This window comes from Morone saxatilis, unplaced genomic scaffold (assembly GCF_004916995.1).
Source record: "Morone saxatilis isolate NCDOM2014 unplaced genomic scaffold, NCSU_SB_2.0 Contig10, whole genome shotgun sequence".
NCBI classification, from domain to species: Eukaryota; Metazoa; Chordata; class Actinopteri; family Moronidae; genus Morone; species Morone saxatilis.
In genome coordinates this window covers 7,815,867-7,827,424 of record NW_023339652.1, presented here as the reverse complement: position 1 = coordinate 7,827,424, position 11,558 = coordinate 7,815,867, and the positions used below count along the sequence as shown (strand labels likewise).

Genomic DNA, 11,558 nt, shown 5'->3' with positions numbered 1-11,558 from the left:
CAGGACCGGAGACGGGTCAGCGACCAGGTTGGAGATGTCGAACACATGACAGGGCCGCGGTACCACCAGCACGGAGGCTGTGTCCACATCGGATGCCCACCTCTGGAGGGGAAGGAGGGAAGGAAGGAACAGATACAGGCGCGTTGTCCAACGAGTAGACCCCATAACGGAGGAGAAACTATGACCCCCAGTTCCTGTCAGATATTTGCAGGTGAGCTCAATTATCTCCTGAAGGATAACTGGAATATATATATAGAAATAATAATGCAGTTAAACTAAACTTTAGTGGATAACCGAAATCATGTCCTCTTGGAGATTAAAGGATCGGAGTTGAGGATACTCAGATAGCAGACATTTCATGTGGTGAACATCGCCATGCAATCCCTGCCCCACCACACTGAGCCTATCTGGGGCGCCCAACCATACATCTATTTTTATGGAAGCATCATTGAAGAAATACCACTAAGCCTCAGTGACATAGACGAGATTATTAAATGATGTTACTATGCCTAATCATTAACAACCTAGTGCTAGGTTTTTAATTGCTCACTCTCCACCCACTCAGTAACTATGTCAAAGCACGTTCCCTGGAGGGATAGCTAGCCTGGTGGTGGAAGTGTTGGATATTCATCTTACCTCATTGACCCAAAATGTCTCATTGGGGTGGGGTAAAGACTCCAGGTAGAAGCATTGCCCTGCCCGAATGGAGTTGGAGATAGACATGCCCTGCTGCATTGTACAACTTTGTCCTCCCATCTGACGTGTGCCATACCTATTTGCTTAGGGTGGGAGGGGTGAATAATATGCAACGTGTACTGCACTCGCGATACTCTGAGAGGCCTGTTATCTGCTTGTTATTCTCTGTAAAGAAAGATAAGGGGAAGGAGAGCGATAACATAGTATTAGGTGCTGGGCGCGAAAAATGGATAATTGAAGACATAAAGCTCTTTCACAGATACGCACACACAGCCAAACACACTACCATATAAAAAAAGGGCTCCTATTTTATCTCTGCCTCGATCAAAAGTCTTCCTTATCCTCAAAACTAACTGTAGCGATGCCAGTGCTAGTGATCATTTTTTGATTAATAGATGGTTCTGAACACGACACGGCAGTTGCTGCGTGTCATCCCCTCTCTCTCTGCCCCCCTTTCCTGTCTGTCTTCAGCTGTCACTATAATAAAGGCAATAAAAGCCCAAAAAATATACTTAAAAAAATATACAAAAAATAAAAATAGATGTATGCCATGTAATAACCACACACCACCTTAATAATGCAGGTAAAGAAACCAGGGCATTGCTTCTGGGAAGACACATTGCTGTTATTTACCTTCTGCTTATTTACCTAATCTAAAATGGAATGGTGGCAGATATCTCGGCAGTGTGTAATGGATTAGGGCCGTAATTAACGATGATTTTCATTCTTGATTAATGTCAATAGAATGTCATGAAACAGTAAAAACCCCAAAACCAGGGGTTATTTCTTCGAACTGCTTGTTTTTTTTGGACAAACAGTCCAAAATATAAAATTTACAATCATATAAAACAAAGAAAAGCAGCAAATCTTCACATTTGAGAGAATGGAATTAGCAAATATTTGGCATCAAAATAGTTAATTTGACTAATCAACAAATCAAATAATTTTATCAGCTCTAATTTGAATGGACGAATGCATGTTGAATTTAGATTATAAACACTTAATAACAATAAACAGTGTGTAAATTCTTCTTCACACACACACTGTGGTTCAGCTTGTCCTCTCTGGCTTCATATTTTCATTTCTTTATTTATTCACCTCCTCAGCCATCCCTCATGAATGAACATGCATGGCTCACGCCTGTAAATTAGGGTCAGATATTCACTGCATTTACCAAACCAGGATATTAAACTGCAGATCCGGTAATAGAGATCCAATCTTGATTATTAGTGAGATGCACCGCCCCTGGATACAAAAACCACGGCAACAGCACTTACACCAGAGTTTCTCATTTTGTCCTGTTTCCAGGCACAAACACCCTCATCCACATGCGCACACACACCCACACACAGCCATGGAACCATGTAAAAATAGCCCAACGGGCCTTATCTACATAAATATGCACATGCACATAGGCATAAATACAGTGGTCCTAGACTGTGCAACAATGGAATCCTCTGCAGGGAAAGGGCAGGGGAAATAACTCAGGAGAGAGAAACTCGAAGCACATCCTCCTCCAGTTTTTACCCATAAACTGAACCCCCCCTATCTTAGATCAGACTGTGTGGAAAGAAACAAAACCTCTTGGGTGATAAACACAGAGCAGGAGCTTTATTTGATGTTAAAAAAATATGTGTATACATAAAAAAGATATATAAACACTCCCAATTTGTCCTCATCTGTGCCTCTCCAACTACCCCTTATCTAGTCTCAACAGAAACCCTGATTTATTGGTCTTAAAGTGAGTAAGTAAAGAAAGAGTGAATGATGCATATCGTGGCAATTAATTGGAAAAATGAAAGAGGGACACATTTCATTCTTGCATTTGCCCTTCCCCTCACATCACATGTTAACACCGACTCCTTTCCACTCATGAAGCAGAACACTATACAAATAATCCTCTCTGCCTTCCTGGATGTCTAACACTATCCCACCGCTTCCTGTCTCCATTGTGGATCAACAAGGATCCATGTTAAAGCCCACACTCCCCACAACAGAGTGGTAGAAAGAAATGGGTTTCCATTTCCTTTGTGAAATGCAACTGCGTTCTGGCAAAGTAACTAAGTCATGTGTCTTGTGGGGAAGAAGTGCATGTGATGCCTAAACAGACAATTTTAAGTTGATGATTAATTGCTTCTACTAGCTTCTACTACATACCTGTACAAAGAGCGGGTAGGTCTCATTGTTGACGGTGTGCGAGTGGTAAAACTCGCCATCGTACCACAGGACCTTGCCCATTGGCGAGTTCTCCTTGGTGACCGCGAACATCCTCCGTGGATCGCAGCACTCTGTCAGCAACTTCCTGTGCAAAAGAGGATGTGGGCAGTAATGAATCTGGTCTCTTGTGATCTCTTGAGAGTTTGACACAAATTGGATTGAACAGGGCAGCTGCGATTAGGTGAGGGACAGGCTAAAATATTGGAGTCATTATTTGCCCAGAGACACACAGATCAAGATGTGTATTGATGAGACAAGACAGAACCACTGGGTAAAGTCAAATGCTGCACAACAGAGGAAATGGTCAGATATTTTGGGTTTGTGTAGTACAATGCCACAGCATTGTAAGGATTTTGGCAGAAGATAACTCATGAAATGCTTCAATAGCAGGGACTCTCCTCAGCCTTTTCACTCTCTCGGCTGTTAAATCTCAAGAATCCACTGGACGAAACAAAAGGTCCTCAAAGCTCTGTGACATTAAAACCACCGCTCCAAGTGAGCATCACATCCCGCTGCAGGCCCTGTCCACTGCTCTGCAGGCGTCACCTTCTTTTCGTGACCCTAATCGGCTTTCCCTCGGAGAGTTGTCTGCACACATTATCGAGTGAACAAGGTTTAAAGAAGACGCCACAGTGCAACTAAAAATGCTGTGTTGATCAGGTTTTGCTTTCCCTGCCACAGCCCGCACAGTCTGTGGCACTAAATAAAAACAGTGTTTGTAATATGTTTCCATCTCTTCTATCTTGCAAAGTTTAGGAATGTTTTTGCAGAATTACAGCTGTAATTTTTTGCCAGATTTAGGGATTTTATGAAATGCGTAAACTAATTACTATTTTCATTAATGGGTATCTGTTACAGCCTCATCATAATGACACAATGCACATAATGTCCAGGGACTCCAACTACAGACAAAGGAGGTCACAAGCACAATTTGTTCTCAAGACACCTAACTGATAATAGGGTTGCTTCATATGACTTATTAAACCTGTTATGCATTGTTTTGTTAGTATTAAACAGGACTAGGTTAAAAAAAACACATAAACAAAAAGGGGAAATCTTTCTGGTGACCTATAGTGGAACCCACTTAAAGACAGCTGGGGGCCGCACTTTGGGAACCACTGCTGCAAACCAAAGAACATAAAAGCTGATCCCTGACACGAACCTGTACAAATCGATGCCGGTCTGGTTCTTCTGCCATACCTCCCCCTGCCTCAGCACCTCTTCCACTATTTCTTTATCGCGGGGGAGTCTGTAGCCGGGGAAAATGTAAAACCAGCAGAGCACCAGCACGCACAGAGCGGCCCACACCGACAGCTTGCCCCGGTAGCATCGCACCAACATCTTTCCCCCCCTTCTTGTCTGCCTGCACGGCTTCAAAACAACCGATGCATGCACACGAACACAGGTGCAGTAATACGCAGACTCGGTTCAAAGCTGGTCTCTCCGTCCGCTGCAGATCCCCCGTCTCATCCCGCACACGGGGGTGGAGTATGAATGGAGCTTGACAGGGAGTCTGTTACCGGGTTTTTCGGCTCACGCATCGGTCTGGAAATCCGGTTTTGTTTTGGTGAGGCTCTGATGGAGAGAAACATAAGCGTCCGGCCCCGCAGCAGCTCACACCGGGTTGCGGGCTTGTGGTGCAGTGTGTCGGGCTCTGCAGGAATCCGCCGCTCTGCCCTCGGTGCATCACCACCATCATTACAGCCTGCGGATTGTGAGGAATCATGCGGGGGCCCCCTCCTCCCCGCCCGCTGTCCCGCTGTATCCTAATCTGAAAGGGGGTCTTGCGTGCGTCCCCGATCCGGTCCACCTTGATCCCTCTTTCTCCCGCCCGCACGGGTCCTCTCCTCGGGCCTCCTCGGTCCTCGTCCTGCTGCAGGGTCTGCGCTGTAAAGTGGGCCGGGCGAGTCCAATTGAGACTCCCACCACCACCCACTCTCTCTCCTGTCAACACCCCCTCGGCCGAGACAAAGTGCTTCTTGTGCTGCTGGATGCGCGTCAAGCTCGTTAGAAACCAGGCTGAGAACGGAAGTTATTTTTCAAAATAAAACTGTAGCTATGCCTGTTCATCTTCCATTCTAGCGCAACAGAATTTACAATGATGGCAGATTTACCACTAAAAATTCACAGTTATTATTTGTATATACACAAACTGTATCTTAGATTACATGTTTAAGTAAAAGAAGGCAGAGCTCGCATTTCTAGCAGACAATCCTTTATTCTAGCAGCTTAAACAGCACACAGTGGCCAAATAAATAACGCTCAAAGACTGAGGCTACAGCTACAAGTTGCAGGCAGAAAGTCAGAATCCTCACCAGGTGATGGAAATAAAAGAGCAACATTTGTGTGTTTAAGAGTAGAGGTAGTCAGACCTAGTATTATAGGTCACTGAAATGTTAACACACCCATAGGCAGTGGCTGGAGTTATTTTCAAACACAATGCTTTATTTGACTAGAGAGAAATGATGTAAACATGACACTATTTTGGGACAGGACATTATTCAAAAAATATTAAACATTTGCAAAAAAAAACAAAAAAAAAAAACGCACCGTTATATATAAACCGGAATATTTTGGATGTTATCTGTATGGTTAAATGTACAATGTACCTTTTCATGATTCATGATATACTGTCCCTGAAATGATGAGTTTTGTGGGTGTGGACAATGCTTGTCTGAACAGCACAAGCTTTTATTGAAGCCACTAAAGGTAGTGGTCCATGGGGTTGTGAACATGTTGCATCCTACATGGTTACCTCTGAAGCTCCCATTCTTTTCTACAATATTCTTATAAAGTAGAAGACACACAAATAGGGTTAGGGTTAGGGTTTTTGCATGCAAGTTGGCTTATAATTTGTAAAAGCCACATATAAATGAATAAATGGGTCTAGGCAGAGGCCCAGGAGTCCAGTGGTTCAGGGGCCCATAACCTAGAGCCTCTGTATGAAGTGACTCTTTTTATAGTTTCATGTTGGAAGAGGTTAAAAGTAGAGCTCTTTTTTTATCCCCATACTGATTGAGTGTATTTAATTTACTTTTCTTTTCTTTTTTTCTTTTTTTTTGGCTAAGTACGAGAGCCTTTTACATGTCAGTACGCAGGGGCCAATTGGCTCATTAACAATGGCAAAAAAGAGACACAGCTTTAACCATGTGGCATTGTTTCTAATTTTATACCCTTTTAGAAATCACAGCACTACAATTAAAAAGGATTTAGTTAGGCACACATCATTTTCTACATTATTTTGGACTTTTAATCTGCTGTAATTTATCCATTTGTTAACATGAGTATTATTTTGAAAGTCCTGCTTCAAAGTCCTTGCTTTTATTCTCTGTGCTTGACACTGGCTGCTGCGAAATGAGAGTGTCTAGTCTCGGTTTCCCGCTGAGAGTTGTGTTGTGATGTGCTGTCGCCCCCTGCTGGACCGAGTCTGCACTGAAGGAAAAAGGGGCTGGAAGATGATTGATGGAGATGCTGCTGCAGCTGTATCACAGTACCACACCCTAACTCCACATTAAAGTCACCTTATAATGTTATCTTATCCCCCCACATACACACACACACACATATTCTACCATTAGCTGTTATGCGATATTGAGCACTCACATTCTGTCCTACAATATTACATAATTTTTAATCTATTTAGATTTTTATGCACACCAGCAGCTGCAGAGCTTTGTAATAATAAGGCTCTACTGACCTCCTGTGGACAAAGTCAGTGTTCAGACTTTATTGTAGTGCCCTTCTCCATAAATACGATCACATGTGAGGACTCACGGGACATTTTTAGTAACTTGAACTTTTTAACTTGGCTGCCGGCTCTGTTTTATCTCTGGATGTCTTTGTGGGAGAAGTTGGTGCCTTGAATATTGTGTTCATGAGGACCAGATGTCTTTTGATTTCAAAAATCGTTAATTCTTTATAGAAAGTGGTTATCAGGCAATTCTTATCACTATAGGAGTTAGATTTAAGGGTAACGTTAGGATTAGGGACATAATTATACATGACCTACAGGCTATTTGTGTGCATTTGTTTCTGTGTATAATAGACTGTCCAGCTGCATTGTTTTTAAATAGACTTCACCCTCTCTAGCCATCTTGGGGAATAATGCAGATGGTTTAAGGTTAAAGGTTGGCTTCTATCACCTCTCAAAGGAGAAACATGTCTTAATTTGGAGGAATTGCTGAATTTGAAAAATTATCTTTTATTTGTTTACACATTAAATTATTATCACAGATATGGTATGCACACAAAACAACATTCACATACAAAGACACATTTACCTACATATACTCAGATATACGTTCATTTAAAGTGGACAAAAGCTTATAGCTTATAGACCACTCCTAAAAACTCAAGACATAAAATAATTATTTCTCATTCTAGTTGTCCAACAAAACAAAATTGTCCCATGCTTGGGGAGTACCGTATTACATGGAACTGAGTTACGTAATCAGGATACAAAAAAGGACAGCTGGAATCCATTAGAGTTACAAAAAAAAAAAATCAGATACTATTACTGTAATACTGTTACATTTAGTAAAAATGGGGAGCATTAGCAGGATTACTATTTTAAAATTATATCAGTTTTTCTTTTAAAATACCCAGAGCAAGGACACATTTTTTACACCATGAGCATTGGTTTCCATTTTCTTTTCAAAGGTTTTTATTGTTCTGTTGTCTTATAGAATACACTTACATCAGTAAATCTTATCGAGATTTCTTCTATACTGTCTTTATTTACATATTTGATGTTAATGTAATCTAAAAATAATGAAAAGTAATCCAGTTATGTGACTTTAATACTTGGATTAGGTTAATGACTACACTTTTAACAGGTAATAAGTAACGGTATCGTATTACATTTTTAAAGTAACCCCCCCAGCCATGTCACAAAAAAACATAATTTAACAAATAAAGAAATAAAAATACACACTATTCATAAATACACAATAGTAATCACATAGAAAAAAACATACAAATACAATAATTCCTAAAACAAAAGCACACCTTTATAATTTTTTAACTTAAGATGCCTACAGCCAAGTACACAATAATAACAACCATCCTACAGTTATCTCACAGTGCCCACTATCCGAATATATAGGCTGATAGAAGTGAGGGTAGCTGAGAAATGTTGGCTACTCAGGGCACACGCTGCACCCTATTGGGAATATTCGAGGGCAGTGTCAAGGTTAGAGCACCGGGCAGAGAGATGCCATGGCGGGCCACTTGGCTGCGGTCATCTGTCAGCTGCTCTCAGTGCCCTGTGTCCAAAACAAAGCTGCCACTATGGAAGTCTGTACAAGATCCAGAAAGTGCAAGGAGATGGGCAGGGTTGCAGAGGTACAGAGTGATGGGGGAAAACACCTGATATCTTGTTGGATATTGACAATGTTGTGATTATAAAGAAAATATATTAGATTTAAAGAAGAGTAGTAGTTGTGGAAGAAGTATTTTACTAAAATGTTTTACCAAAGCAAAAGTAGTGACACTAAGGTTTAAAAATACTCTTGTACAAGGAGAAGTCTTGCATTCAAGTATTATCAATTGCAAATAGAATACAAGATTTCCCTGTTACATGTAGTGAAAATTAAAAAGTAGTATAAAATGGAAATATTTAAATAAAGTACCTCAAAATTATACCAAAGTGCAGTACTTTAGTTAAAGTATTCACCTCCACTGGTCTGATGAAGATCTGAGTAATAATCCTCTCATAAATGATCTCCTTTACTGATGCCTTGTATTTTCTAGACTCATCAGGTTTTGTGTAGGAAATCTTACACTGTAAAGTAACTGATAATTATAGCTTTTAAGTAAAAGTAGCGCAGTAAAACGTAAATTTTCCCCTGAAATGTAGTCGAGTGGAAGTATGAAGTAACATAAAATGGAAATACTCAAGTACAAGCACCAAAGTGCAATTTTGAAGTGCTCTATTTGAATAAATGTACTCACCACTGAGGATAGAAATATTAAGTTTCAGCATCTCCTATGAAATATGCTTGAACCATGCTTGGGTCCGGTTACAATCCAAAGTGGTTTCAAATGATAACACAGACCCCAAAGTCAGCAACTCATGGCTGAGCTGACTGGGTCATGATGATGTGTCAGAAGGATTATATAGCAGGCGACTGACAATAAATAAATAACACTTCAAAGATCAGGTGAGAACGATGTCCCTTTTTCTGTATTTCCATCCCAAAAGGTTCAAAATGAGTTCAATTGTTCAGATTTACGACCACATATGGAGAACTATGGGGCGACACATTGAGCTGTCACCTTCCTATTTATGAAAGCAGCAACAGTAGAAAGTGCATTACAAGCACACTTCCCCGATACCAAGGCCTCCCTATTTGTTTCTTTCTGTGTGTATGTGTCTGACAGCAGGGAGTTGGGTTGCATCAGAAATAGCTCTCCCACCTGCTGAGGATCACTGAAAGAAAAAAAAAAGATGACAGAACATTTGTTGTCCCCCGTGTCTTCTTCCTTTTATTGCCTCTCATTGCTCAATGAGGTATTGTCTCTTTAGCTTCTGTTCCCCCTCTGCTGTATTATAAAACACTGTAGCTCTAATGTAACAGGAACTTTGACGTATCAAAGAGTTTTTTTTATCTGTTAGAATACACTGGAAAACTAGGGAAATTAATTTGGAGGAAAACCTTTCATAGCTTGTAGTGTATGAATTTATTAATACTGTCAAATGTTTGTATAATAAACCTATTATGAGATAAATTCCTTGGAAACATGACATGAAGAATATCAAAAGAGAAAATCCCCCAAAAAATTAAGACTTCAAGTTTTAAAATGCTCCTGTGTGGGTGCATACATGTATCTGCTTAGTTCATTTAATTAGTCATTAGCTGGGCTGTGTGTATGATGAATTGTTCACATTAAGGCAAATGGGTACTTTAGTGATCTAACTGACTGAGATTGCACCCCTGCCTCACCCCACATCCCTGGGAAAAGAAGGCTCTTTGTTTCTGTCCCATTTTAACAGCACATTTAGTATTTGTGTACATAGATTTAATTACATCATATGTTTCCCCCCCAATGCCACTGTTTAGTAGCCTGTAAAAAGGCCCTCGTGCCAGATGGAATCAAAGGCTTTTCTTGAAATCAATAAAAACATGCATAGGCCTTTCCTAATCTCCAAGAAGCCCTCACAGCTCACTGAGAGCAAAAGGTTCAGCATAGACTCTTCCCTGTTTCATGCTTATCTTCCAAAGATGCCCTTGTAGCTAATGCTTGGTTCACCAAAAACACCTTAGCACTTGCATCAGCTTTATTCCAGTGTAAGCCAGTGGAAAGAAGAGAAACTTGATGCTCAGGGGTTAAGTGATTTGCAAGAAGTGTCAGAGCTCAGGCCGAGATTAGCATGCATGCCCTGAAATCTTGATAAAGTCAGGCCAAGGAATTGTTGACAGCAGATGTAAAGACAAAAACAAACACGTAACAGGACAGACATGTCGACAGGTCAGAGGTCTGAGCAAACACAGACCTTTTGATAAGCAAATCAATGAATTGAATGCTCTACTAACATATTGAAAGCACAGTCTACTGCCACTCACTCAGCAGCTCTGTGAGCAGCAGTGCTTTGAACTAAATGCTACTGTCAGCATGCCAACATTCTCACAATGACAATGTTAACATGGATGTATTATGACTACCATGCTCACCATCTAAGTTTAGCATAAACACACAATAACCAAGTACAGCTGATGGCGTCTGATGGGAATTACATTATTTGGTCATAAAGAACTGGACAAATGATAAGTCTGACCTGACGTTAGCAGGGGAGGGAGACACGAATGAGTGCACCAAATCTCACGGCAATCCATCCAATAGTTGTGAAGATAAAGATGTTTCACTTAAATCCACAGATGTCAAGCGAATGTTTGTGCTGGAGGAATAGCTGGGGAGACTTAAACAGGCTATGCAGACAAAGAGCGATGACCAATCATAAGGAAGGAAGTAAGAGGTAGATGTTTCTTTCCTCAACTAAGCCTGATCAGAAAGGTCTACAAAGGGTATCTTAATAAGTATATGGGCCTGCATACATCTATGCATCTACAGTATTTTTTTACGGTTACATGGCTGGCTTACACAAACATCTCGCAACTACACGGTTTTGAAATCTGTTAGAGTGCTCAGGGTTGTTGTCTTTGCTGCGTATGGTAACATGTTTCTTACAAATGTGGAGTGCAAGCCTTTCCACATTGTTACTGGTTTGTGCTATTGTGCTACTCTTAAGTGTGTTTTCTATTTGGTAGACGTGTGTATGAAATGTTCTTCCACGATGAATGTTTTCACCTTGTACACAAGGGAAAAACCCCCCACTAATTTACCACCTGCGGTATCTCCCTGCTTGAACTGAAACTTCTATATTTTCAATGTCTTGGAAAAGTACATAATATGAAATACTGGATGAAACAGCGGAAATGGGCTGTAAAAAAATGATAATTTCATACTGAGTCATATGATCACTACTGAGGAAATAATCAAACATGTTCTTACTAATTCTTATTTGTGTGACCTATTTAAACCATTAATGACTGTGGCATTGTCAAATAAAACAATGCAATTGGGATCACAGAAATAACTTGAACTTTCTGCAGATCTTTTCCCTAAGTACAATTATTTAAAGGACT

General features: G+C 40.6%; 1 protein-coding gene across 1 annotated transcript in view; it reads right to left on the bottom strand.

Annotated features, from left to right (window-relative positions):
* st8sia1 (ST8 alpha-N-acetyl-neuraminide alpha-2,8-sialyltransferase 1) overlaps positions 1-4,280 on the bottom strand; it is a 15,206-nt gene extending 10,926 nt beyond the window's left edge. Inside the window, exons 1-2 of the mRNA XM_035679210.1 lie at positions 4,076-4,280; positions 2,854-2,998 (exon numbers count right to left, since the gene is read on the bottom strand). Of these exons, the coding sequence (XP_035535103.1) occupies positions 2,854-2,998; positions 4,076-4,254 (324 nt within the window). The 5' untranslated portion in view covers positions 4,255-4,280. The remainder of the gene's footprint in view (positions 1-2,853; positions 2,999-4,075) is intronic.
* Between the last annotated feature and the right edge of the window lie 7,278 nt (positions 4,281-11,558).